Genomic DNA, 24,940 nt, shown 5'->3' with positions numbered 1-24,940 from the left:
ATTAAATTGACATGCAAGCGGCATGAGCTACTCACAGGGTCTCAGCGAGGTACCGGTAGCTCGTGGTCGACTGGTTGGAGACCCCTGGTTTAGTCTGACAGTAGTTTAGTGTCTCCAAAAACTGTTTTATTTTATAAATATGAGGTGAAATCAATGGTCAAATGGTATAAAAACCTCAGGATTTTTGCTATTAATTAAGAGAGGTCTTCACAGCAGAGCTATTGGCAGATGTCTCGCCTGATTTCCTAGCTGCTGCTCTCAGTCAGAGTTGATTCAGGAAGCTGTGCAGAAGACGCCAATCACCTACTACACACCCTGCTGCTGCAGTAGAGATTGGATGAGGAATAGCTGCAGACAGTTGTTTGACCTGGCATCCTTGGCGTGGTTTCTCCTGACTTTTTGCCTTCTGACCTCCTGTTTTGCTGACTTTATTTTTGCTGGCTTTAGGATTCTAGGCACTTTACCCACTGATAACCAGTGCTAAAGTGCATATGATGTGTACTCAAAACATGGTAACATTGGCTTATCCAAAACTGGCATATTTAATGTACTTATAAATCCCTAGTAGAGTGCACTATTTGTGCCCAGGGCCTGTATATTAAATGCTACTAGTGGACCTGCAGCACGGATTGTGTCACCCACACCGTAGCCTTTTAAACATGGCCCAGGCATGCCACTTCAGAGCCTGTTTGCGCAGTTTTAAACTGCCATTTCGACCTTGCAAGTTAACCTACTTTCTTGGCCCAAACCTTCTCTTTTATTGCTTGGCCCAAACCTTCGCTTTTATTACATATAAGTCACCCCTAAGGTAGGCCCTAGGCAGCCCTGTGGACAGGGTGCAATGCATTTAAAAGGTAGGACATGTACTTTTGAGTTTTGCATTTCCTGGTAGTGAAAAACTGCTAAATTCGTTTTTCACTACTGCAAGGCCTATCTCTCCCGTAGGTTAACATTGGAATTGCCTTGAAACTTTTAAGTATCCTTTCCAATAGAGAAAAGATGGAGATTTGGAGTTTGGTGTCTCTGGAAATTATAATTTATGGTGAAGTTAGATTTTAAATAGGGAATTTGAAAATGCCACTTTTAGAAAGTTGACCTTTGCTTTCTTTAATCATTCTGTGCCTCTGCCTGTCTCTGAATATACGTCTGGGTTGGGTGACAGCTGGGCTTTATACATTCCCTCTAGACAGTCACACAAAGGTAAAAGGAGAGTGACATTTGCATCCTATTGTCCCATCACCAGGCTCACGGGCCTTCCTGAGGTAATTTGGGAGGTAGGAGCTGACACATGCACCTTAATAGGTCAGTGCTAGGCCCCACACAAAGAACAGCATACCCCCTGTAGTGTGTCTGGAACCAGGGCAGGAAAGGCAGGGACCATGCGATCTTAAAAGGCCTTTTTGATGTCTACCCCCCTTCAAAGGCACGTTTGGGTATATGTACTGGACCCTTGACACCATCAAATCAGAACTTTGCTGGAACCAAGGACGTTCTGCCTGGAAGAAGAGTTGTTGTGCTGTAGAAGGGACTGGCACTTTGCTACCTGCAATATTGGGTTGGCCTGCTGCCTGCTGATTGCTGTGATGTAGGAGAGACTGCCAATTTGCTACCTGCTCTGCTGTTTTAGCCTGCTGCTTGTTGCCTGGAAGTGAGAGGGACTGGACCTGATCTCTACATCCATGAACCCAAGTTTCTCCAAGGGAGGGCTTGTTGGTTTTCCTCCTGTTCTCTGAAGACCCAGGGTCACAAAAGACTTCTTGCACCTCTGCTGGTGCTGCTGGACTCTGAGTCCTACCCTTTGCCTGAGGTGCCCCCTCCAATCCTGGGCCTCAGAAGTGGGATCTGCAGCTGTTTTCTGCAGAAATCAACACAGTGACCCTGCGCCGTATTTCACGTTTAAGTATTTTGAAAGGCAGGTGCACAAAAAGTGAGGTGGCTAGTGCATAGGAGGGATAAGTGAAAGTGATGTGCAAAGGGAAGGTAGTGCGCATATATACATCATCAAGCAGTCATCAGTGTTTTATTTGTTTGTCAAACATAAATGACAGAGAGTGTATATCTGCATCTATTTCATTCTGTTATGATTTATCATTTATGCATATGCTAGATATCTGGCAGGATAGGTTGTCATCACTGATTGTTGATGTATATATGTGCGCTACCTTCCCTTTGCACATCACGTTCACTTATCCCTCCTATGCACAAGTCACATCACTTTGTGTGCACCTGCCTTTCAAAATACTTACATGTGAAATACGTTGTACCTTACAATTTGATTCATTTCAATTCCTGTGATGCATTAAAATCACAACCAGTGGTGGAATGAATTTATTGGTGCTGTCGTACTTTGTCCGTTTAACATAGATCATTTGTTGTTTTCTCTATGTGATGTGAATGTTCTCCACTGTGACATTATTTTTTGTACTCCATCCAGCAGTGAGCTTATCCATCGCTGAGCAGACAATAAGACTCTTGATATTATTTTTTCAAAGCAACTCCTCATATTGATCTAAAAATGTTGATTTAAGTCTGAGCAATACTGCAGGACCAAAAGTTACAGGAAAGTGCTGAATTACAGTGTAAAATCTATAATTCATCATCTGCATTTACACCTTTTAAGAAATTGTAACTTTGCACCCGTATTCAAACAACTTTATTTTCACTTCTAATTCTTATGGATCTATTTACTTAACAAAGTTACCATTTGCTGCAATGCTTGTATCGCAGAAATAATTGGTTACTTGTTTTTGTAGGTGGGTATGTTGCTGGAAGTCTTGCTATCATAACAGATGCAGCTCACCTCCTCGTCGACTTGACAAGTTTTCTGATCAGCCTCGGCTCCCTGTGGATATCTTCAAAGCCTGCCACGCAGCGGTTCAGTTTTGGCTGGCACAGAGCAGGTACAAACTGCACTTTGTGTATTCTTTTAGCACACAAAAGACAAAGAAGGCAGCATGTTGAGTGCCACCCTAAGAGGCCCCTGAAACATTCCATGAGTCCTTTTCCATTCACAATACAACTCAGACACGACCATTCTAATAAATGATTGCGCAACAAGATACCCTATCTAACTTCTACAACTTCAGCAGTGTCATAAGTCAATAAATGTACGAGCAAAAAAGTGCATTTTTTTATGGGGAAAAAAACATGCAGTTCCTAGAAAATATATGTATAGTTACTTAAGATCAGAACAATTTTCTTTATGTGGATTGTTATACATGTGCAGTACTTTTACTTTACAATCTCATAGTGATATTCCTTGTCCTTCATTCAATGAATAATTTCATTAGTAATTTGACAGCAAATACATCTGGACTCAAAATCGATCATACGAACATATTTCAGGCCCAATAATTCAACACTAGTCATACATGATGCCTTGTAGCAAATACATTCCCAGCAGCACAATGTGGATCCAGAACAGCTTTTATCTTATTCTCAGGAGGAAAAAGTCAACCAGAACAAATTTAGAGGTTTTGTGCATTCTGAAGTCAGCACAGAGTACTGCAGGTGATCACAAAACATGTTGATCCGCTTTATTAGATGCTCTTGTTGGTAGATCAGGTAGTGCTTGGTGCAATTGCCTTTTCTTACTTTACCAAGAAAACATATTTATGAGGGTGATAGTATGAGGTAAAAATGTGTGTGCGTATATAAACAGACTGACTGCAGTTAGTGCGGAGCTAACACAAACCACAACAACACCACGATAACAATAAAAACAGTGGTGGCTGGTGTCAGGGTAGAGAGGCGGGGAGGAGGCAACGGAGCATGACAAAAAAAAGAAATAATTATAAATACAAATAGGAACTTACCTGCCGCATCGCCACTCTTCCGATCTTCAGGCTTCACTGCAGGTAGCGCAGGCTCCCAGACTCCCCTGCGGCCAATCCTGATGCCAATTCTAACGCTGCTCTCATGTTATGAGCAGCGTCAGGATTGGCATGAGCGCCCTTGATTTGTGCTCCCAGGGAGAGCCTGTGTCTGCTGTCAGCAACCCGTCAAAGCTGCTCGGTCTGGAGAAAGCTTTAGTGAGCATGACGGTTTGGCCAGCCTGAGATGGTCGGCCAAACTGTCATGCCTACTGATACCAGTACCCTCCACTCACCCTCCCCGCAATGGCTTCGCCCCCAAGCCTCGGCCCAAGAGCAAAAATAAAACGATAATGAACATGTTTTATTATTGTTTTATGTTTGACCTTTTTGAGGCTGCTGACAGGGACGAAGCTCCACCTCCATAGCGGAGGAGCCACCGCTGAATGAAACAATACAAAACACAAATCGAAATACCACAAAAACTGTACCGCAGCAAAATTACAAAACAGCAAAAATGCTAGGATAACACAGTCACAATGCAAGAACATAAAAGGAACATAACAACAACAACCATAAAAATGTTCCCACAGTGCCACAAAATACCTAAACTACAAAACAGTACAGGAGCATACCAACTCAAAGAAAGAAAAATAACAACACAACATAGAAACACAGCACAATAGCCAAAGGGTATTCAAAATAAACTTGTAATTGTTCAAATTCCCTTTTCAAAATGTTGTGTTTGTATTCATTATGAACCTGCAGTACTTTTAGCTACATCTTAAAAAGGATGAATTTGCAACTGAGGAATAGCAAGTCTAATACACTATACAGGATTTTATACAGTACCGAAAAGTAAAATACCTGCAATACAGCAGGTAGATGGTGTAGTAGAAATCATTATCTATGATGTTTTGTCTCAAAAGTGTGGGCCACAACATCAAACCAGGCATAAACTAAGTCACTTTATAAATAAAATTCCTTATTTGTTTCCAGTAAGAACTCTCATGAAGAAGTAAATTGTAACTTTTATTATTATTAAAGCCGAAATTTGCATTCATGTTCGTAAACGGTAGAATTATAGGAAACAAAGTACCCCATAACGTAAATTATATACATATTGCAAGTTATTCAGGTGTTTGATGGGAATGAGCCTTAAGAAACAGCCCTTTTGTAAGAAGGATCTCCGAAGTAGATCAATAAAGAAAGGATCCACAACAGATTTGTAGGATAACCACTGACTATTGAAGAATGTAAATATATTTTATGTAGATATCCTAAAATCTGGCGTGAATCTGACCTATCTGAACCTACATTAGCAATATTCTTATAATGTACAATAGGTTACCTATGTAATTTTCTCACTACAGCATAGTAGTGCTGTCACAACTATACAGTAAAAAATAATTTATGTACAGGATTTATATAGGGATTACATGTCTCCTGAGCATAACCTGAAAGTAAATTAATTTGCTAATTCCAAAGCTAAACAATGATTAACTGTTGATGGGTAATCATCATTAATAAAGGAAATCTAATCATATCACCCCTACACTGAAAGGTAGTAAATAAAGTGCTTCATTGATGTGATTCCACAGAGGAGCTCTTCATCACTGGTGGCCTTTGTGTAACCTACAACACATCACTCTTAAAGCTATAGTTTTAGAAAGCCAACCTGGAGTGGACAAGAAGAAAATAACCTTCACACGCTGCGTCCAGGTACTCTAGAAAAAAAACACCCCTCCCAATCTCAGATGGAGACCCTTAGTGGAGCAGTGTAGGATGGAATTGAGTCCACACTAATCACAGTATCTCTGTTATCCATTGACTGATTTCATACATGCCTACTTCCCCTAACTCTCTATCTTACCTCACTCCAGTCCACCTTAATGTGCTTTATCATTTATCAGATTCAAAAAAATGCAGTGAAATTTAATAACGAAAATTACACCAAAATGACAAACATCGAATAAGAGGAACTGGAGATATGAATGTTTAAAATTTTAAATAGAAATAGTGGCAAAATAGTGCTGGTGAAAAGTCTGGAAGTGACTGGAATGCATGGTACCAGTCTATGTACAAGGACATTTACATAGCACAGATTAATAGCATTGTTCATTGTGGTCAATACCAGATAGGTCAGATAACAGTGTGTTAAACAATGCTAGGAGCTGGACCTAGAGTTCAATTTAAGTTGATGCCCGATGTATTAATTCAAACCTAGTGCGTCAGGTAAGTCCTTTCGCTAGACTACACTTAAAATTCACATAGCTTCCAAATTAAAAAAAAAACATTGTTCAATGACATTTTAAAGGCATTATCATAAGAACCATATATCCAAATATGAGCATATTAAACAAGGCTAGTAAAGCCGCTCCTGATTTTTATTCTAGCATCTGTCTGATGATGATAAATAAGGAGCTTCATGCAGTGGATATTTTTCATTTCATGAATGTTACACAGCCTGTGATAAAGCCTGAGACTCAAGGCAGCCTGTGCGACTATTTACATTTAGGAAATAGAGTTCATCAGAGTGCAAAGTGTTAGTCATTTGATGTTGCAAAGCATTTTTGCCAATGAAAAGGGGAGGTGGCTGCCAGGGCCGGATGGGCCATAGCGGGTACTGGTTTTGGGGCCCTAGGGGCCCTTTTTGTTACCGGGGGCCACCAATATTGGCCTCCTGTAACAAAATCAGCCAACACCGGACCTAGCAAACATGCCGGGGGGGGAGGGGGGAGGGGGCGGCCATGCAGTTTGCGAGGGCCGGTGTCAGTTCCCAATCCAGCCCTGGTGGCTGCTGATTTGAATTGGCTATAACCAAACTAGTATTTAATTAACCTTTTCATGAGCTGAGGGTGCTCATCATTAAGACAGAAGTTATCTGCATGAGGGCAAGGCCGAATGTTGTATGGGTTGAAAAGAGTTCGGAGCCAGTATCTGAGTTCTCCTAGCAGCACAGGATAGACTACATGCCTCAGTTATACATCCTTTTATGTTCCTCGTGTTAGTGTCTCACACAAGTCATGGAATCTTGGAATCAGGATGGTTTTAGATTCCAGAAGTGACTGGTATGAGACACATTGGTGTGAAGGCAATTTGGGGATCTGACTAGAAACCTGTGGTGGATGTTACCTTTTATCTTAAAAAATTGAATTAGACCTATTCTACCACTGTGGCTTTGTTACAACACTGGCAGCGAGTGAGAAGTTTGATGTTCAAGTATTTTATCTGGAGGTGGGTGCCACTTGAGCATCCCCCATCCACGCGAGCTGCAGTCTGTCAGGCAACCGCCCATTGCTGCAAATGATTGTGTCTTGCTCTTTATCACTGTGAAGGGTGCAGACAGTATCTAACATATGATATTTTTGTCGCTTTGGTTGGGGTTGGGTTAATTGCTCTCAGCATACATTTGACAATTGTTTCTACTTGGCTCATCCCCATTGGTAAATGCGTGACTAGCGGCCATTTTTTCTAATTGCCTGATGTGTCTAAGAACTGGGTCATATTCTTGTATAATCGTGGAAGAAAAGTGCTATGCTTCAAATTTAAGCCTGAGAGAAAAAGTTATATTTTGGAGCATTTACTTGGCAAGAAAGGGCATGAGATTCTTGAATGCTTACCAAATCATCCACCAGAAGAAGATGAAGATGAAACCAATGAATATGAAATAGCTTTGAAGAAGCTGGAAAACACTTCTGTAAACCTTCCAACTTAGTTGTTAGGAGACATAAGTTCTTTTCAAGAGAGCAATCGATGGAGTCTGTGGATACTTATGTTGCTTCATTATGAACATTGGCTGCCAAGTGTGAATTTAGTTCATTTGCAGATTAGCTTGTAACTAGATGTTAGAATATAAAAAATACAAAAGAGACTACTCACTTGTTAGAATTCATCACTTGAAGAGGTGTTAGACATTGCTAACAGTATACAAGATTCTAAACAATCAGCCAAAGAACTCAATAAGGATTCAGAGGAAGCAATTCTGCTTGTCAAAGGAAACAAAACTGGTTTCAATAAGTCGATGGATAGGAAAAAGAATTTCAGTGGTAGTGGTAAATGTTACCGTTGTGGTTCTAAAGTTCATGTAGCTTCATTCAGGCAATGTCTAGTCTTAGGCAAGGGATGTATTAAGTGTGGTACTTCTGAACAGTTTGCAAGAGTATGTCATATGCAAACTAAAAAAAGCAATGTGAATGTAGTGAATGATGATACTGAACATGAAATATCTACGTGTGAGGATATTTTACTTTTATGTGTCAAAGTTCAGGAAGATGATTTTCCAAAGTCCAAAGACCCTATTGAAGATTATGATATAGGGGAGTCAAGGTTCGATTATTGACTGACTCAGGTTAAAAAATATCCATTATTTAAAAAGATACATTTAAAAGCAAACAATTCAAACATGACTTACAATAACCAGATATAAACTCCAACGGTGTTACAATGGTGAAAAAATGTAAGGAAGATTTTTTTTATACAGTCATAAATTTTATGGGGCGGGAAGTTCAAGGGAAAGTTTATGTATTGCATCAGGGTCCTGACATTCTTGGTTGGCATCACCAAGGATTTTTAGCAATAGTATTAAGACCTGGATACACTAAGCAGATTTTAGGAGTACAGGAGGAAGTCATGAGTGTAGGCCAGTCCAATTTGGATACTGTGTTAGCAAAACATGCTGAAATATTTAAAAATAAATTTGGTAATCAATTTCGAACACACTATTAAACTCAAAGATGGACGTGTACCTGTAAAGCATAAATTAAGATGTGCTCTAAAAAATATTAGAAATAACCTGGAGGAACTTTCTCAATTGTGTGAAGACAAAGTAATATAAACCATTGAGTTTCTTTATGGATATCACCCATAGAAGTGGCACATAAGAAAAACAATGAAGTCACAATGTGTATTGATCTTAGAAGTCTAAACAAAGCTATATGGGTAGATGAGCATCCCTTACCACGCATTGAAGAAATGATCATCACATTAGCTGGTGCAAAGTGTTTTTCAAAACTTGCCATGAAGTTAACATACCACCGAGTAGGTTTCATTATAGAGTCAATGAATCTAACTGCTTTTTTTACAGCATTTGAAGTGTTACAGTTTTGTAGAATGCCTTTGGGGCTTGCTGCTACTGCAGCTGTTTTTCAATGAGTTTTGAAAGACTTGTAGGGGGTCTTCATTTTCCAGGATGACATTTTCATTTTTGGAAAAGATCAGGATGGACAGCTGTTGACATTGAAAAATGTGTCCTCTGCCCATAAAAACAATGGTTTGAGATTGAGAAGAGATACATGCGAGTCTGGAGTGTCTAGAGTAGAATATCTGGGACATGTAAGTTCTGGTGATGATATTGCTCCTCGACTAGGATTGCTCAAGGCCATTGAAGCAGTACCTACACTAGTTGACCATGAGCAACTTCAGGCTTTCCTTGGTATATGTTAGTTATATGCTAAATTCATGCATATTTTCTCTACCAATGCAGAACATCTTGCTTTTCTGAAGAAGAGTTCAAAGTTTATTTGGGGTCCAATGCAGGAAGAAGCATTTACCATTATACAAAAAAGAACTTGCTAAGAAATCTTTACTTTCTTTGTACATACCAGTTAAGTAATTAATCATCACTGTTAATGCAAGTGTAATTGTTTTGAGAGCAGCTCTATCTGAAGGGAAGGGAAGATGTGACAGCATTGCTGCTTTTGCTTCACATACTCTTTAACTACAGGATCATCTCTATTGTGTGATTGAACCAGAGATGCTAGCTTGTGTTTGGTCAGTCAGAATTTCTTTAAATGTTTTTATTGCTTTTTAAAGTAGTTGACATGGCATAGGCATAAAAGATAGCAATGGCAAATTATGTTGAGATGATCATGACCATTTGCATAAATAAGCAGAAGCGTCGAAGAAGGATACAATGTAATCAACATATGCCATCCATGCTGCAAAAGGTAATTAAGCATAACAAAAAAAAATCAATAAAGTCAACTATTTCCTCAATGGCAGAAAGAAAAGGTCACTTGAGCCATATTGTCTATAAAAATTTGCAATAGTAAAGAAGAGGCAATGCCTACGTTCCTACAAATAATGTCAAACAAGGAAGGGAAGAGTTGTAGGGTAATGGAAACTGGTTGATGGAGGAAGGGGGAGGCAGGAGTGTTATGGAGGTCAGTCCTGTGGTAAATATTTCATTACCGGTACTATTTTTTATGCGGTAAAGTCTAGTAAGAATAACTCAGTAAATATAAGAGGCAGAATCCGTGGTATTAGAGGTTTTTAAAAGGCTTTATTCCTATACAAAGGAATACAATTCGAATTGCAGGCTTTCTATTCCATCACCACGAAAGTTCAGGAAGGAAGGGCATACATTATTGACAGATAAGCCGTTTTATAGAAAATGCATTACAGTGAAACAGATGCAAGAGGCGTAACAGCTGATAGTACAGATAAAAGGTGCATACGTAACTAATAGAGGCGGATATATGGGTGTAATTTAATAAACGTCATCATACATGATGTCACAAGTGGGTGGATCCATAAGAGAATCCTGCAATGTCAGCAGAAATATTTGGCAGAGATGCGCGCGTAGCCGCATGACGTGTGATTGACGTGCAACTAGAGGGTGAAGGGGACTTGACATTTAGCTCTATATGTGGAGACAGAAGTCTGGGGGTCATGTCAACCTAATCCCAAATCATATCTAATATCCTATGTTTAAAGAACTATGTTATCCAAAAGGAAAGGTTTCTAGGATAGAATCTATTCTATACTGACTGTTAGTGCGTGTACAAGCGTCTAAGTGTCTACATGAGATGCGAGGGGGTAGGAATATTCCATGGTAACGGGGCTATGAATTACTTGCATGAGGACAGCGAGGCCTGGCCCTTTGCACGGTAGCTGGAGGAATGTTTACCTAAACTACTAGACAGGAATGCATCGGATGAGGAGCGGAGTAGATAATCTTGAAGGTGAAATACAGTTTTTGGCAGGCAACAGGCTGGATCAGGCACCGTTAGCCGCGCAGGGAGTAGGACAAAGTTCAAGGATACAGATGCAGGCTCAGACTGGAGCTTTCAGAGGCAGAAGGCAGGAAAAGGCTTGATGACAGAATTCTGGGCCTACTCGCCTGAATCTGTAAAATGTGGAAAGTGAACCACATAAAGTCGGTGGCCTTTCATACTTAGGAATGGAATATCTGACCCATTCATGGCGGATCTGAAAGAGGACATGTTGACGGTGGACGCACATACATTTGCGTCTTCAAAACTGGAACTGGAGGGAACATACATGTACTTATAGCATGCACATGGAGCCGTTGGGGTCTACGATAGGGGACATAACTGATCACAAAATTCATATTTCCTCATTCCCTCCTTGTCCCCTACGGACCCTCAGGAGATATCGATCTTCATCAATCCATCGATCTGTTCATATAGCATCATTTGTTCTTCTTTCTTCTTCCGGGATCTTGAACGAAAACTTGGATGTGGGATACACGATGTGGCACACAGACCACAAATCGCTGGCCCACATTGTAGACATAAGCAGCAACTGAATAGTATGAGAAAGCCAATACCTAGGAAGGATAGGATTCTCCATCCCCAGGCTGACAACACGCCCCAGAACCAACCGGACCAAGTCCAGGTGCCTGGACTCTGGTGTATCTGGCTTACAATCTTATGAAGGCGAGTTATGGCTTTATATACTGACGGCGAATTTTCTGGTATGAAAATGCAGCAACTTGATCCGATGACCCTACAAGCTCCGCCCCTATCGGCCAGGATGACGTCAAGGACAAGACGATTTTGAAGCACAACAATCCGCATAGCAGACTGCTCTTCTGTTAAATTGCCTAAGGCGGAAATAGTTTCGTTCACTACTGCTTCAAGGGTTCTGGTTAATCTACGTATCAGCTTACTATTAGTGACTGTACCTATATAGGGAAAGAAACCTTTATTGAAATCTGTGTATTTTTCCCATGCTGTTTCAGTGTAATCGACAATTGGGAGATCTCTCTGCTGTCTATTGTGTACTAAATGGGTATTTCTATGATAATCAGGAGGAGCTAGGAAAACAGGTGGCAGAAGGAATGCTATGTAACAGGTACCATCCCAATCTAGAGGTAGACGTATATATGCGGTCTGGCCACATATAAAGTAGGAATGACGGGAAGCTCTAAATGTAGACTTGCCTTGATCACTGAATTTTATTACAATGGTGTATTTACTATGGCCCATGTGTATGGAACCATTCTTTCTTACACATAATTCCCCTTTTACTGGGAATACTGACATGGCGGGCAAGATTGGTGGAGCTTCAGATTCAACGTTCAGGATCATGAGGTTAAGTGTAAAATTACCTAATTCATATACTTCATTTTCTAAATCAGTTCCTGTTCTTTTGGGAAGTCCCTCCTTGTTAGGGTAGCAGACTTTAAGCAAAACTAGGTTCAGGTTTCCCCATGCCCAGTTGTCTTGATAAACTGCGGAATTTGAATCTAGGGAATTAATCAAACTAAACCATGCTCCACAGGAGCCATTGTGTGTGAACGGATATGGAAAGAGGGGCAAAACTCCCTTATAGTTCTGATAGGGAGGGAGTCGGCCACATATCCAACAATTTGTGGCATTGCTGGTCTGATGGGAATGATGTAACATACTAATGAATGTGTTATTGCGCAGCGCAAATCTATAGGACAACTCATGCGGAGGTAATTCGCTAAAAGAATGTTCTGCAGTTACATTATAAACACGCTTAAGAATAGGGTAATACATGTGCAATAGTATGCTGACAATGATGATCAGAAGACTTAGAAAAAACAAAATTAATAATGTTACTATGCAGTGACTACGAAGTGATTTACAATACGCATGCTTTTTAAGCTGCATCTGTTGATTTCTTTCTCTATTCCGGTCTAGAGGATACATGTCAGAGACAAATTCAACCGATCCACCTTGGAGAGGACTTAAACAATCAAATTGTCTGACTTACTAGACCTTAATTTTAGTTTATAAAGTTCCGTGTTTGTTAATTCAGCCAAGGGGAGCTTTGAGTCTGTCTGTGAGGGAATGCAGGGCTGAGCGTTCACACTAGATGGTAGTCCATAAAATTTTTTGATATGACTCGAGTGCAACCACCCTTTGCGTCCCTCAATCTTCACGGCTGTTCTTGTAGTTAGTAGAACCAATTTTGGCGATGTCCATCTAGGCTCCAGTTGGGTCTTTCGGTCAAAATTCCTGACCAAAACCAGGTCGCCAGGAACCACGTCATGGGGCTTCACCTCAGTATTGTCGGGAAAAGCTGCGGCTACCTGTGAACGACAAGATTGTAGTGCAGACATCAAGGAAGCCAGGTAATCTGTCAGCATATTACAGTCAACATCAGTGATTTTGCGAGGTATAGGCGTCCCCCACATATTTGGTGGTCTACCGAAGATCACCTCGTACGGGGATAGCCCTGTTCGAGAATGTGCTACCATTCTCATGTAAAAGAGCGCAACTGGTAAGGCTACTATCCAATCGACACCTTTTTCCCTACATATTTTGGACAATCTAATTTTCAGAGTTTGATTATGGCGTTCCACGAGACCTGCTGCCTCGGGATGTCGGACACAGTGAAATTTCCATTGGTAGCCTAACAAAAGGGAAACGTGTTTCATTAGTTCGGATGAGAACGGCTGGCCGTTATCTGAGTAGACAACACGTGGTAAACCGTACCGTGGGAAGAATTCTCGAACTAACTGTTTGGCAGTAGTCGGGGCAGTGTAATCTGAAACCGGGTATGCTTCTGTCCAACGGGAAAGAGCACAGACAACTACGAGAACATATTTGAATCCTCGACATCGTTCCATCTGGATATAATCCATCTGGAGGACTTCAAAAGCATGATCGGGAGATTGAAATCCACCCTGCTCTACGGGGATGCTTTTACCTGGATTAAACTGACAACATATCATACAGGTACGAACTTTTTGTTTAGCTGCTGCTCGCAAGTGTTTGTTGAACCAAATGTGTTGAATGCTGTCTAGCATAGCTTTTTCTCCTAGGTGCGCTGGACTATGTATTGTGTTAACGATGACTTGAACCATGGAGTCGGGAAGAAACCATATAGATTTTTCCTTCGTCATCCATCCTTGATCCGTTTGGATCCCTCCTAATTCAGTCCATTTCTTTATTTCTTCTGGTGTAGCATGTGTCTGTATGTCAATTACATCAAGGGCGGGATCCTTAACTGTCATGCAATGTGTTGGTGTCGGAACTATTGTCTTTGTCGCGTCAGTTGTATGAGTCTGATTCTGAGCAGTCTGTTTAGCTGTTCTGTCAGCTAGGTCATTACCCTGAGAAATGATATCGGTAACTTTTGTATGGGCTTTGCATTTCATAATCGATATTGTAGTAGGTAGATGAATCGCGTCTAATAGGGCTTGAATGAGGGGTCCGTGTTGGATGTGGGCACCGTGAGAAGTTAAATAACCTCTCTCTCGCCACAGTACGCCGAAGTCATGGACGACTCCGAATGCATAACGTGAATCTGTGTATATGTTGACTTTCTTATTTTTGGCTTGAATACAGGCTTGTGTCAGAGCGATGAGCTCTGCTGCTTGAGCTGACAAAGTGTTAATACAATTTGTTTCAATGACTTCAGTGTCTGTTGTGACTGCGTAAGCGGCCACTAACTCTCCTGTACTTGTTCTCATACATGACCCGTCTACATACAATGTCAAGTCTGGATCTGACAAAGGGATATCTGTCAAGTCTTGTCTAGGTTTCGTCGTGATAGTAATGACTTCGACACAATCATGTGCCAATGGATCTGTTCCGCCCACTGGTAACAGTGTGGCAGGATTTAACGTATTACAACGTCTGATTTCTATGTGTGGCTGAAACAATGTTAATTCGTAACCCGTGAGTCTCGCTATAGTCAAGTGTTGTGTTTGTGTGCGGTTCAAGAGAACCTCTACTGCATGTGGTACTTGTACTGTCAATTGGTGTCCTAACACTATGGCATCGCTTTGTCTGATAGCTAAAGCTGTTGCTGCCACCGATTTCAGGCACGCAGGAAGAGCCTGAGCTACTGGATCTAATGTACTAGAGAAATAAGCACATGGTTTGTGTGATCCTGCCTGTTCCTGAGTGAGTACTGACAAGGCAGTACCTTCGCGTTCTGTAACAAAGAGTGTAAACTGTTTACTGTAACATGGTGTTGCTAAAACAGGTGCTTGGCATAAAGCTTTCTTTAAGCTTTCAAAGGCGTGTGTATGTTCTTGAGTCCAAGGGAGGACAGTCGATGTGGCTGCCTCCTGTGTTGTCAACTGGATGAGTGGTTTTGCTAGAAATGCATATTGAGGGATCCACTGCCTACAGTATGAAGTGAGACCTATAAAAGCCCGCACCTCCTTTTGTGTCTTGGGTGGTGACATGTTAGCAATTAACTGGATGCGGTCGGATGTAAGCTGCCTTCCCTCCTTGGACAGCGAGTGCCCAAGGTAAACAACTCGCTGGACACAGAATTGCAGCTTAGAAGGGGACACCTTGTGCCCCTTGTCGGCCAGAAATTTCAAAACCGTCAGTGACGCTGTTTCACATTCAGGTTCGCTTCGGGCGGTGATCAGCAGATCATCGACATATTGAAGCAAGGCAGTGTTAACTGGCATGTGGATACTGTCAAGTTCTCGTTTCAGTGCTTGGCTATAGATGCTGGGGCTTTCTGTAAATCCTTGAGGTGCGCGTGTGAATTTAAAACTTCGTCCATTTAAACTGAATCCGAACAGATATTGACTTTCCGGATCTATTGGGACACTAAAGAAAGCATTCTTGAGATCAATTACAGTGAAGAACGTTGCTTCTGAGTCAATAGCTGTTAGTAATGAAGAGATATCTGGGACCACAGGGTATTGTGGTACAATACATTTATTTAATTCGCGCAGATCAATAACTAATCGATATACTGGTGGTGCTTTTGGATCCGTTCTTTTAAGAATCGGAATTATCGGGGAATTACATACATTGGAGTCGGTTTCGACAACCACTCCTTGTGCAATGAGCTCGTCAATGATTTGCAGTAAAGCCACTACAGCATCTGGTGGTAACTTGTATTGTCGTATTCGTGGTAGTACTACTCCTGTTTTTAGTGTGACACGATATGGTGTAATATTCATGCAACCAACATCAGTGGGGCCTTGTGCCCATAAATGTGTAGGTAAATTCTGCAGTCGGTGATCCATGTCTCTGGACACGTAGTGACCTTTAAAGTCACGTAAAAATAGTCGTACCCCTTCCGGAGAACAACATATTATGGCTCCTAGAGCTTTCAATGTTTTTATACCTAACAAGTTTTCTGGACATGATTTAGTAAGCAATAAATCTGTAGTACGTGTCAATGGACCAACCGTCAGTGGAAGAGGTTGTGTTACGTCATTGATTATAGGTTTTCCTGAGAATCCAAGGGAAATATTCTGTGAGCCTGAGAGGGGTGCCCCTGGAACTTCACTGCGTCTTATAGTTGTTCTGCTTGCCCCTGTATCAAGTAAAAACTTTCTGTCTTCCCCTAATAGTTCACTATGTACATAAGGTCCCTCTTGGTCTACAGGAACCTCTATAAGGGGTACGCCAACTTCCCTCTCTAGGCTATTTCATGTGTATCGCTGATAATCGGGATAATCTGCTTGTGCATACTGATACATCTGTTGTGTCGTTGCTTGTGTTGCAGCAATAGGCTGCGTTTGTGGTGGTGCTACGGTCTGTTGTGGAGCTGCCTGTTGCGGAGCTAGTTGTTGCGGAGCTAACCTAGGTTGTGCATGCTGAGGGATTTGTTGTTGATTCTGATCCTGTCTAGGTAGACGTGGTCTTTCCTGGGTTCTACCTGTGGCAATATTATGTTTCAGGACTGGACAATCGTGTATATAATGACCTTGTTGTTTACAATAGTTGCATGTCCCTTTCGTAGGACCTGCGGAATCACCCTTTTGATGACCATCAGCTGGAACTGACTGTGCAACAAGCATTTTCATTTTTGTATCTTTCATACGTCTTTGTTCATGTTCTTGTTCTTCTCTAATTCTATTGTGGTGATATTGTAACATCTGTAACATCTGTGATGGGGTATTACCTTGCCAGGTACTTTCGAATTTCAATACTCTATTCTTGACTTGTAGCAGAGAATTTTCAACTAATTTTGTCACAAACAGATGTGGATATGACTCGCTACTGGCTTTTATGCCACTATTTATACCAAAACATTTTTCAAATCGGGAATAGAAATCACTAGTGTCTTCATCTGGCCTTTGTTTACAGGCTGAGATTGCACCCCAGTCTTCCTTTTTCGTAGTTAATAAACGTGGCAGTACCTGCACTAGTAGCCCTGCTAGTGCTGTAGTCTTTTCCCCAAGCCCTGCTCCTGCAGCTCGGGCCCTTTCTTCGTTTTCTAATGCTGTCCAATCTATCTTTTGGTCTCCCACCTCCCATTCCTTTTCTTTGAGTTTCTCGTAAACACCGGCGGGTAATAGGACTTTTAATATTTTCATAATGTCGGGGTAGGTATACTCTCCCATGAGTAACATGTCTTTTATTTCACGGTGGAAACCTGCTGGGTCCTTGTCATGGCTGGGTACTACTTTCTTCATTTCTAATAATTCCAGTTTAGTTATAGGCGTGTACACAAACACGCGTGTAAAGTTATTACCGTCACCTCTGATTGGGTGTACTTCGCGTAACGGGTTCTGTCTATCTATGTGATACATTCTTCTTCCCATGATGGGAACTGGAACGTGTTCTGGGCATACGAAAGTTATATACTGGTTTCGGAATTCTAGAATTTCATTAATTAAATCAGTACCTGACCCTCTCCATATATTCGTGAGTAGTTCTGTCAATATGTCAGGTAAGGGTCCTGGATCGGAGTGTTGGCTTTTATATAATATAAGGAGGTGTTGAATCATGTATATACTAGCTAAACGCTGTTCGTATGGGTCAAGATTCAGAAACGTGTGTGCAAGTACATCATCATTGTATTCGCTGGGACTATCAGCCCATTGTACTGCTGACCTGGCTAATTCCTGCTCGTCCATGGAATCGAGCATATGGTACCCCCTTCGATCTCGGAGTAATTTATCAACGGCTTGGAATAGGTGTTCAGGGGATCTTGTATTTAACATAGGGTTTGGAAAATGTCTATTATATTCTGGACGTATTGGACGTATCGGGTCGTTAAAACCTCTGGTATTATTATGGGGTCTTCCTCTACCTACATAAGCTATCGTTTCTAATTGTTCTGATTCTTGCTCCTCCTCTTCTTCTGATTCTACTCTGTCTATTTCTCGTCTTTCTTTATGTATTCGTTCTACTTCCTTGCGGATCTTTCGACACATGGCGATTATACACGCCTGTCTATCATGTTTCTCTTCTGATATGTTCTGACCCCATTTGGCAAGTCTTTGCATGGTTTCGTGATCTGCCCCGGGCCTGTCTTGATTCCTAATTACGCAATTTATGAAAAAACGTAGTAGTTGTCTTTGGACATCCACTTTCTGGTATTCCAGAGCTTCGTTAATACTTTCTGGACCTCGCCCTGTTTGGACAAAGCGATATATATTGTCTAGGTGTTCAACCATTCCTGGTATCGTCATTAAATACAATGTAGCTCGTCGTATACGTAGTGATGATATGAGCAATTTGTCCTGTCTACCTGGCACTGGATCATATCTACAATCCACAAGCTGTTCTTTAAACATGTCGGATGTCGCTAATTGGGGTGTACGTTGGAGTGCTAAATCTCTAAGGGTCTGTTTATTTCGCGGCGGTGTGGCAAACATGTCTGTCGTACCTCCTGTAGCACCATCTGAGGTGCTAGGCACGAAAGGATTCGTTGGACGTAGGATAGAGATTGTAGATGCGGGAAAAACTGTAGAAACGGACGGACCTGTGGGAACTTGTGTAGGAGTTTGTAGTTGCGGGGATACAGACGGATGCTCTTGGTGTTGAACACCATCGGCAAGCGGTGTGGGAGGTATGGCACTAGCATACTCGGTAGCTACGTCATCTAAATAGGAGGAAAGGAAAACGTCCTTTGCTGTTTTGGGATGTGTTTTGGGATGTGCTTTTATCGGGAGCAATGGAGGAGTTAAGTCTTTTGGTATTTCCGGGGTAGCCTTAGGTAACCCTTCGGCCAGAAGAGGATACATACCATTCATAAGAGTGTTTCTTTGTCTATCTACTTGTTCTGATTTTACTCGGGTACCTTCCTCAAGTAATAGATTTTCTCGGGCTTTATTTGAATTCTCTCTACCTTTCTCTTCCTGTCTGAGTGCTTTTTCTGTACGTCTATATGATTCTTTACGCCATAATTCAATGGCATCTTTCTGTGATTGTCTGGCTTTCTTTTTCCATAATTCTTCTTCTACTCTCATGATGCAATCTGCATCCCAGGTCCCCGCTGCGGGCCATCTCTGATTCTCTGGTAACTCTTTGGTGTAGTCCACCCATAAGTCAAGAAATAATACGGCATCTAGGCCATGTTTATGATACATAAAGTACCCTGGAGTGTCCCTAGGTGGGATGGGAACAGCTTCTTCGAGTACCCCTTTTCTGGTTTTGATCTGTCTTAGTTTCGAAAAGAGCGGCATTTTTAGACCTTATTACTAGAACACACTTGATAAAAAGAACACAATAATGAACAGTCATTCACACCACAATATATAGAACGTATTTAAAACATTTAACACTTAACAGTTTTAACGAACGATGATAACTAATAGAAAACTAGTTACTGACATAATACTGACATTAGATAATACTTATTTATATGCAAGACATACTATATATACTGCTAAACAGTACAGATACACTGCTGAAACAGTGCAGACCGGATTTGTGTACCCAAACCCGTCTTGACCGGCACAGACTATGTGCACGTAAAATGCCTCCCCGGTAATGGTACTCACCAGGTAGCTCGGAACGGAAGGCCTCGGATCGGAACTGAAACTGGACCGGACTGGACTCGACTCGACTGGACTCGGAACTTCGGAACCTGGTGGGCCTCTGTATACCTCGGATCTTGCTCTCTCAGCTAGGCTCTGGTCGGGATACTTCGCACTTCTCACCGCCTCGTCTGGGTGTTGATCGCAGCCTCAGTCGCCCCCGCTTGGCCGGAGGGAGATACAGGAAATCCTGCAGGTACGCGTTTTTGTCCGTTCAGCTGTGGCAGGGGACCGGGCCTGCAACGCACCGCCGGCGCGTGAGATGAGAAAGTGTCCCTGTTCGGGCGCCAATTTATGTGGTAAATATTTCATTACCGGTACTATTTTTTATGCGGTAAAGTCTAGTAAGAATAACTCAGTAAATATAAGAGGCAGAATCCGTGGTATTAGAGGTTTTTAAAAGGCTTTATTCCTATACAAAGGAATACAATTCGAATTGCAGGCTTTCTATTCCATCACCACGAAAGTTCAGGAAGGAAGGGCATACATTATTGACAGATAAGCAGTTTTATAGAGAATGCATTACAGTGAAACAGATGCAAGAGGCGTAACAGCTGATAGTACAGATAAAAGGTGCATACGTAACTAATAGAGGCGGATATATGGGTGTAATTTAATAAACGTCATCATACATGATGTCACAAGTGGGTGGATCCATAAGAGAATCCTGCAATGTCAGCAGAAATATTTGGCAGAGATGCGCGCGCAGCCGCATGACGTGTGATTGACGTGCAACTAGAGGGTGAAGGGGACTTGACATTTAGCTCTATATGTGGAGACAGAAGTCTGGGGGTCATGTCAACCTAATCCCAAATCATATCTAATATCCTATGTTTAAAGAACTATGTTATCCAAAAGGAAAGGTTTCTAGGATAGAATCTATTCTATACTGACTGTTAGTGCGTGTACAAGCGTCTAAGTGTCTACATGAGATGCGAGGGGGTAGGAATATTCCATGGTAACGGGGCTATGAATTACTTGCATGAGGACAGCGAGGCCTGGCCCTTTGCACGGTAGCTGGAGGAATGTTTACCTAAACTACTAGACAGGAATGCATCGGATGAGGAGCGGAGTAGATAATCTTGAAGGTGAAATACAGTTTTTGGCAGGCAACAGGCTGGATCAGGCACCGTTAGCCGCGCAGGGAGTAGGACAAAGTTCAAGGATACAGATGTAGGCTCAGACTGGAGCTTTCAGAGGCAGAAGGCAGGAAAAGGCTTGATGACAGAATTCTGGGCCTACTCGCCTGAATCTGTAAAATGTGGAAAGTGAACCACATAAAGTCGGTGGCCTTTCATACTTAGGAATGGAATATCTGACCCATTCATGGCGGATCTGAAAGAGGACATGTTGACGGTGGACGCACATACATTTGCGTCTTCAAAACTGGAACTGGAGGGAACATACATGTACTTATAGCATGCACATGGAGCCGTTGGGGTCTACGATAGGGGACATAACTGATCACAAAATTCATATTTCCTCAGTCCTCAGACCCATCCCGGGCATAGTGCATATATGGAGATGACGTGGGGGGGCACAGGGTTACTGACCACCAGGTAGTAAGTTATTGAGTAGGCGGGGTAGGTTCTTTTAGGGCTGAGCGGGCCTCTTGGGACGGAGATGCAAGCAATAGTAAGTAATTACACAGTGGTTGGCAAATGGCTTTTGCTCTAGATATCGAGGGTTTAAGAGATGCGTATAATTCACTGGTAGTGTCGCCGTACATCATACTGGTGAGCCAGTTGGCAGCGGTGGGAGGTAGACGCTTACCCCAGTGTATCACAACTTGGTGTTTGGCCAAAAGGAGAGTAATATTGGATATCTAGTATTTTTGAGAAGATAGAGTACATAGCCCTACGGGGTGAGTAATGGGTGTGCACCCAGATCAATCTCCAAAATTTGGGATAACTTGGAGAAAATCGCACCCCAATAGTGTGTTACATATCTACAGGACTAAGCCATGTGGAGAAAATCTGCTCCCGGAGTCTGGCATTTAGGGCAATCAGAGGAGTGCAAAACGTCATATTTATGTTGATCAGTAGGAGGTATGTAAGAGCGCAGCAGAAACTTGAAATGGAGGAGTTTGTGAGGATGGTTGGGTAATATCATCTGAGTTTGGGCACAGCACAAAGTCCATATTTTATTCGTAAAGGGTCTCCCCAAGTTCCTTTCCCAGTATGATCTGAGTTTCTCATCATGAGCTGGGAGCAATGCCACACTAGTTTGATATAGTTTGGATATAAGTCATACCCCATTAGAATCAATGATCACTAACATCAGGGAAGGGAACTCATATGGATAAGTTGATAAGGAAGACCGTAAAGCATTATGGATGCGGTGCTAATAAAACTATCCATGAGTGAAGCTTTATTAAAAAGCGGATCTGTGGAGTGTGTTATTTCATGTGCCCCCAGAAAGAGGTCACCAAAAGTGTGGAAGCCGTATCGTGACAAAGTGCATTTCACTAGGGTTTCACAGGTGATGGGGAGCCATGGGTTGTCTGCAAACATCAAGGCCAGAGAGTAAAGGACGGTTCCACCCAGGGCTTGCTGGAGCTTTCTTCACACCCAGTAGGTGGTGAATAGTGTTTGAACATTCTTGGGTCCAGAGGGATCTCTTTCAGAAGGATGGAAGCAAGCAGAGTGGGAGCAGCAAGGTCCATCTCGGGTTTGGTGTATAGTAGCCGGGCATCTGCATGGTATCAATGATGGGCGTATTGGCATTGTGCGGGCAGGTAATGTTATGTTATGTTATATCCATTTATAGCGCGCTCGGATACTCGTGAGTGTCCCGGTGCGATGCCAGATGGGTACAAGAAGAGACTATCAGGCAAAGAAATGAGTTTTAAGTTTCCTTTTAAACACCGCTGGGTCCTGAATAGACCGCAGAGCGAAGGGGAGGGCATTCCATGCCACACTTGTCTTCACCACAAGGGAGCTGCCGCCCAACCTCTGGAACTTAAAACGCGGAACCCGAGCAAAACGAAGAAACAAGGATCGAAGGGCCCACGAAGGAATGTAAAAAGAGACGCACCTCTGAAGATAAAGGCGGCCATAGCCGGGGAGAGCACGATGGGTCAGAACCAGAGTTTTAAACTTGACCCTGTCCACCACAGGCAACCAGTGAAGAGAGCGCAATTGAAGAGCCACACTATTCCTCGCCGAAATGCCCAGAAGCAATCTGGCCGCCATATTCTGAACCACCTGTAACTTTTTAAGCAGGTAGCCAGGGGCACCAGCATAAAGGGCATTGGCATAGTCCAATTGTGACAAAATCAAAGCACACGTAACAGTTTCTCTTGCCGCCTGCGGAAGGAGTGAAAAAAAGTTCCTAAGAGTCTTAAGAAGGCCGATCAGCAGCCAGCTGTTTTCTTAATGTGTGTTGAGAAGGAAAGACTCTCATCGAACCATACTCCCAGGTTTTTAGTGGGCTGTCCCGAGGAAAGGGGCAGTGGAGAGTCCCGCGGCCACAGCTGCTCTCGGAAATCAGCGGGAAACTTGCCGAAGAGCAGAATCTCTGATTTTTGTTCATTGCACTTAAGCTGTGCATCCTCCAACCATTTAAAAATGGAAACTAGGCATTGTTGCGCCGCTGAGACAGAATCTGATGTTTTGTCCCAGGTAAACAACAGCTGGGTATCATCCACGTAGGCCATCACCTTAGCCCCAAGCTCCTCTGCCAGAAATATCAATGGCGTAACATAAATGTTAAAGAGGAGAGGGCTAAGGGAGGAACCCTGCGGGACTCCAGTGGTAACCAGTTGAGGGGAGGAGGAGAAAGGGGGGAGCCAGATCTGCTCAACCCGCTCCTACAGGAAAGACCTAAGTCAACCCCAGACAGCTCCCGACACCAATCTCTGCAAGTTGAGGCCAAAAGAAGAGCATGTGGGACGGTACCGAATGCCGCCGAGAGGTCCAGCAAAATTAATGCCGCCCTCCCGACGGCATCGAGGCACTCCCGGATGGCCTCCACCAACTCAACCAAGACAGTCTCAGTGCTGTGAGAGGCTCGAAACCCTGATTGAGCTGGATGCAGAAGTGCCTCAGTCTCCACAAATTCTGTAAGTTGCTTGTTGACCACCTTCTCACAGACCTTGGCAATAGCCGGAAGGAGGGAGATGGGCCGATAGTTCCCTGGGTTAAGGGGATCCAGAGAGGGTTTTTTAAAAAGCGGCAGGATCTTCGCCTGCTTCCACCCCTGAGGAACAGCCGCTGTCTGAAGAGACAGATTGATGATAAAGTTCACCGCTATATGTACACTCTCTGCCACCGCTGCCAAAAGCCTGGCCGGGCAAGCGTCCGCAGGAGAACCGGACTTGAGTCCCCTGAGGATTTTAAGAGATTCCAGGGGGTCGACTGCTCTAAATGCTGACAGCGAGCGGGTAGGAGCAGCAAATTGCACCGCCAAAGGCCCCTCACGGCAGTCATTACCAGAGGGAAATGTAGCCTGGATGGCCTGAATTTTATCTTTGAAGCAGCCTGAAAGAGTGTTACACCAGGCGAGAGAGGAAGGAATCACACTTGCTTGAGCCAGCAGCGACGTAAAACTCTGCACTATGGCAAAGATTTCTTTGGCGTTGTTCCTGGCAGAATCAATGTGAGCTGCAAAAAATTGCCCGTTGGTCGCGGCAATAGCAGAGTAGTAGATTTTTTGCATTGCTCTGAGCTTCCTCTTGGCTAAGGGGCAGTAGCTGCGCCAAGCACGCTCCAAGATCTTGCAATCATGTTTAGCTGCTTTAAGAGTCAGATTAAACCAATGTTTAGAGGGCGCATATCTGGCAGGTCTGGTGGGCCGAAGAGAAGCCACAGAATCAGCCGCCATAGACACCCAACCAGTAAACCCCGACATACACTCCTCCAGTTCACCTGACAGGATGGGCCTAGAGGCTACCAGAGCCTGTCTAAATTCCAGAGGATCAATTTTCCCAAGAGCTGACTTCTGGTAGAAATGCACCTGTGTCTCTGCATTAGATACCATCCAAGAAAAATAGGATATAAAATGATCAGACCAGGACACCGGGCAAGGATCCCTTAAGGAGATGGGGAAATTGGAACAAATCGGGTCCAGAATATGGCCGGCCTGATGAGTAGGAAGGCGGACATGCTGGTTGAGTTGTGCCAGTTGTAGTATATCCAGCAGGTCAATCACCTCCTTG

General features: G+C 42.8%; 1 protein-coding gene across 1 annotated transcript in view; it reads left to right on the top strand.

The window, feature by feature from the left end:
• The window catches only part of SLC30A8 (solute carrier family 30 member 8), a 292,123-nt gene that overhangs the window by 147,222 nt on the left and 119,961 nt on the right, over positions 1-24,940 (top strand). The window contains exon 3 of the mRNA XM_085604072.1: positions 2,754-2,900. Coding sequence (XP_085460198.1) covers positions 2,754-2,900 — 147 coding nt within the window. The remainder of the gene's footprint in view (positions 1-2,753; positions 2,901-24,940) is intronic.

The sequence above is a fragment of the Triturus cristatus genome, chromosome 5_1, assembly GCF_964204655.1.
Source record: "Triturus cristatus chromosome 5_1, aTriCri1.1, whole genome shotgun sequence".
Lineage (NCBI taxonomy): Eukaryota > Metazoa > Chordata > Amphibia > Caudata > Salamandridae > Triturus > Triturus cristatus.
The sequence above is the reverse complement of the archived record's forward strand: the minus strand, read 5'-3'. Positions and strand labels throughout refer to the sequence as shown.